The sequence below is a fragment of the Protobothrops mucrosquamatus genome, unplaced genomic scaffold (genome assembly GCF_001527695.2).
Source record: "Protobothrops mucrosquamatus isolate PMUCROS unplaced genomic scaffold, P.Mucros_1.0 scaffold57, whole genome shotgun sequence".
Lineage (NCBI taxonomy): Eukaryota > Metazoa > Chordata > Lepidosauria > Squamata > Viperidae > Protobothrops > Protobothrops mucrosquamatus.
The window spans coordinates 484,429-488,522 of record NW_015386437.1 but is presented as its reverse complement, the minus strand read 5'-3'; the positions used below and the strand labels follow the sequence as shown (position 1 = coordinate 488,522).

At 41.7% G+C, this 4,094-nt stretch overlaps 1 protein-coding gene across 1 annotated transcript in view; it reads left to right on the top strand.

The window, feature by feature from the left end:
* NRXN3 (neurexin 3) overlaps window positions 1-3,514 on the top strand; it is a gene marked incomplete at its 5' end in the record, with an annotated part of 310,284 nt that extends 306,770 nt beyond the window's left edge. Inside the window, one exon of the mRNA XM_029283337.1 lies at window positions 2,589-3,514. Within this exon, the coding sequence (XP_029139170.1) occupies window positions 2,589-3,514 (926 nt within the window). The remainder of the gene's footprint in view (window positions 1-2,588) is intronic.
* Between the last annotated feature and the right edge of the window lie 580 nt (window positions 3,515-4,094).

Sequence of the window (4,094 nt, the reverse complement as noted above, 5' to 3'; positions counted from 1 at the left end):
TCCCTGCGGCGGGGGGGAGCGGTCCGGAAGTCCATCTTAAGGAGTGAATGATCTGACCATGACAGGGGCTCTATAACTACCTCCCCCGTTTCCAGATCGTTCTGCCACTGGCCAGAGACAAAAATTAGATCCAGTGTGTGTCCTCCCGTGTGAGTGGGGGCATAAACTAATTGGGTCAAGTCCAAGGCCGTCATGGAAGTGGGGGCATAAACTAATTGGGTCAAGTCCAAGGCCGTCATGGTCAAAGGTTTTGCAGAAATCAAGACATAATGCATCTGGTAATCACAATATAAGGTTCTTTCAGATCAATCCCTTTTTATCATTCCCTGGAAGCTCTTTTTTCCTTGTTTTTTTGGCCCATCTGACTTAAATCCATTTTCCAGGATTTCTCAGGCTGTTTCATAAAAATGTGGTCAGACAATTGAATTCCTTTAATTTCTTAGGTTGCAGTTCATCCTGGAGATTTAAATTAGTTTGAAGTATATAGGTATTGCTGATTATTTTTCTGTCACTCTTAAGTATCAGTACTACCCCTTTACTCTTCTTCTTACAATTTCCTGGTAGTACACATATTCTCTTCTTCAACAAGAATATCCAACAAATATACAACATATCCAATAAATTCTAGGCAGCCCTGACTGTGAAAGCAGTAGCAGTGATGGTAGAAGAATTTCCATTTGGCTAAATAGAGCATTTTTAAATGGATGCAGCCTTCCAGGGTCTTGTGAGATCTGAATGGACATTTTATTTGGCTCATTGCAGTTATTTGAGAATAGAGAATAAAGAATAGAATAGAGCGGGAAGGGACCTTGGAGATCTTCTAGTCCAGCCCCTTGCTCAAGCAGGAGAACCTATACCATTTCAGACAAGTGACTGTCTAGTCTCTTCTTAAAAACCTCCAGTGATGGAGCGCCCACAATTTCTGAAGGCAAGCTATTCCACTGGTTAATTGTCCTCACTATCAGGAAGTTTCTCCTTAATTCCAGGTTGCTTCTCTCTTTGGTCAGTTTCAAACCATTGTTTCTTGTCCTGCCCGCTGGTGCTTTGGAGAATAGTTTGATGCCCTCTTCTTTGTGGCATCCCCTCAAATACTGGAATAGTGCTATCATGTCACCCTGTTTCTTTTTTTCTTTAGAGTAGCCAAACCCAAGTCATGCAGCCATTCTTCATATGTTTTAGTCTCCAGGTCTTGGATCATTTTAGTTGCTCTTCTCTGAACTTTTTCCAAAGTCTCAACATCCTTTTTGTAGTGTGGTGACCAAAATTGGTTGCGGTATTTCAGGTGTGGTCTTACTAGGGTTTTATAAAGCGATACTAATACTTCATGTGATCTTGATTCTATGCCTCTGTTTATATAACCTAGGATTGTATTAGCTTTTTTGGCGGTGGCTGCTGCACACTGCTGCCTCATAGTCAAGTGATCGTCCATTAGGACTCCAAGGTCCCTCTCACAGTTACTGTTTTTGAGCCAGGTCTCGCCTAATCTGTATTTATACCTTTGATTTTTCCTGCCTAAATGTAAAACTTTGCTTTTCTCCACATTAAAATTCATTTTGTTAGATAGGACCCATTGTTCAAGTTTGTCAAGATCTTTTTGGATCCTATTTGAATTAAACACTCATCTTAAAATGCATCTGATTTATATATTTTTGTTTGCTTCCTTCACTTGATTGATTCTAAATTTTTAAAAGTGAGATAGCCTTTTAATGGCCCGAGTTGCTAATATAGTTAACCTTAAATTAACTTGGAAGTTAACAAGGCTCAGTTAATATTTGGACTGGGATCTTTTGGGACTCCTAAGGCTGTTGGCTAGACAAAAAAAATCAACAGATATCCCAAATAGGCCAATGACAAGCTTCTTCTGTAATGCTGCTAATAAATTGCATAGATATGTTCATAAAGTCTCCAAGAAGTTAGCATGAGTGGAGGGAGATTTTACTTTTAAAATATTTCATATGTTATGAATTAAAACAAAAGAGTGAACATAATTCTAAAAGGTAGCTATTATAATGAAACATGCAGTTACTGAAAAGTCTTCAAATATTACAGTGAACAGAAGAAATGTATGATGTTAGAATTTGGCAAGTCACTCTGAGAGTATCTTCAACAACCAAATTATATATATCCTGTATTTGAAAAGTTCAAAGAGGAGGGATTCGGCATACAAATATGTGTGTGGGGAGGTGTAGGTTTACAAACATGTAGAGCAGGGGTCCCCAGCCTCCAGTCCGTGGACCGGTACTGGTCCGTGGCCTGATAGGAATCGGGTTGTGCAAGTGACAGGTGAGTGAGCAAAGTTTTATGTGCACATGCACAGGATGTAGGTTGCGTGCAAAAGCATTCCCCCTCCAGCCCATGGAAAAATTGTCTGCCATGAAACTGGTCCCTGGTGCCAGTAAGTTTGGGGATCACTGATTTAGAGCCCTGTTGATAGAGTTAACAGCTTAAAAACTGTTGGTTTCATGCAGCTGCCCACATACATGTGCAGGTTTATATACTCAGCCTTTGAGACAGATGAGCTGAATAGCACATCTCGCATTGCATTCAAGATGAACTAACCTTTTTCTTTTTTCTTTTCTTCTGTCCAGGAGGTGAATTAGTTATCCCTCTTCTTGTAGAAGACCCTTTAGATATCCCTCCTATTACTACTCGTGCACCTTTCATTACACTCCCCACTACCTTCCGTCCCCTCCTCACCATTATTGAGACCACCAAAGATTCCCTGTCCATGACCTCTGAGGCGGGGTTACCTTGCTTGTCGGACCAAGGCAGCGATGGTTGTGATGATGATGGCTTGGTGATATCTGGGTATGGCTCAGGGGAAACTTTTGACTCTAACCTACCCCCTACTGATGATGAAGATTTTTACACCACCTTCTCCTTGGTAACAGATAAAAGTCTTTCCACTTCAATCTTCGAAGGTGGCTACAAAGCACACGCACCCAAGTGGGAAGCCAAGGACTTTAGACCTAACAAAGTCTCCGAAACTGGTAGGACTACTATTACAGCTTTGTCCCCTGAGCTGATCCGCTCCACAGCTTCGTCCTCGACTGGGATGGTGCCCAAATTGCCAGCTGGCAACATGAATAACCGTGACCTCAAACCCCAGCCTGATATAGTCTTGCTTCCGTTGCCCACTGCCTATGAGCTAGACAGCACAAAACTGAAGAGCCCGCTAATAACTTCCCCCATGTTCCGTAATGTGCCCACAGCAAACCCCACGGAGCCAGGAATCAGACGGGTTCCGGGGGCCTCAGAGGTGGTCCGTGAGTCGAGCAGCACAACGGGAATGGTCGTCGGCATTGTAGCTGCTGCCGCCCTCTGCATCCTGATCCTCCTGTATGCCATGTACAAGTACAGGAACAGGGACGAAGGGTCCTATCAGGTGGATGAGACGCGTAACTACATCAGCAACTCAGCCCAGAGCAATGGCACGCTCATGAAGGAGAAGCAGCAGAGTTCAAAGAGCGGCCACAAGAAACAGAAAAACAAGGACAAAGAATATTATGTGTAAAAAAACAAAACAAAAAAATATTTATATATAAATATATAAATATTGAATGAGCTATAACTGAACCAAAACTGTTGCAGCCAACGAGATTGGGAGAAACCATCTGCGGTTTGAGACCAATGTTGAGCATAAACATTTCAGTCGTTGACTGCTAAGTTTTCAAATCACTGCTTGGAGTCCCCAAACTCTGCCCTCCTGTATTATAAAGCACATATAGTGTTCAGAAGAAGGCCTCCCCAGCATATCCATGTTGGCAGACTTAAAAGCCTTCCGAGTTCCTCCTCAGCTGAACTGTTCTGCAAGGGCAGAAGACTTCACGGCTTACTTGTTTCGTATCTCCAAGTGAGTCTTTAATGATGTTCACAATCTTTGACTGTACGCTATTTTTTTTTCAGTTTATTATTTTAAAAAATAACAAAAACAGAAAAAGAAAAAAAGTGGAAATGTTAGAAACAAAACAGAACAACTGATCTGGCCATGTCCAGCCTGAGTATCATTTTTCAAGATGTGAGGGGGGAAAGAAATAGTAATATTAATAATAAAAAATGGTTTGGGGTTTTCATTGTATTTTTTGTCTGAGTTT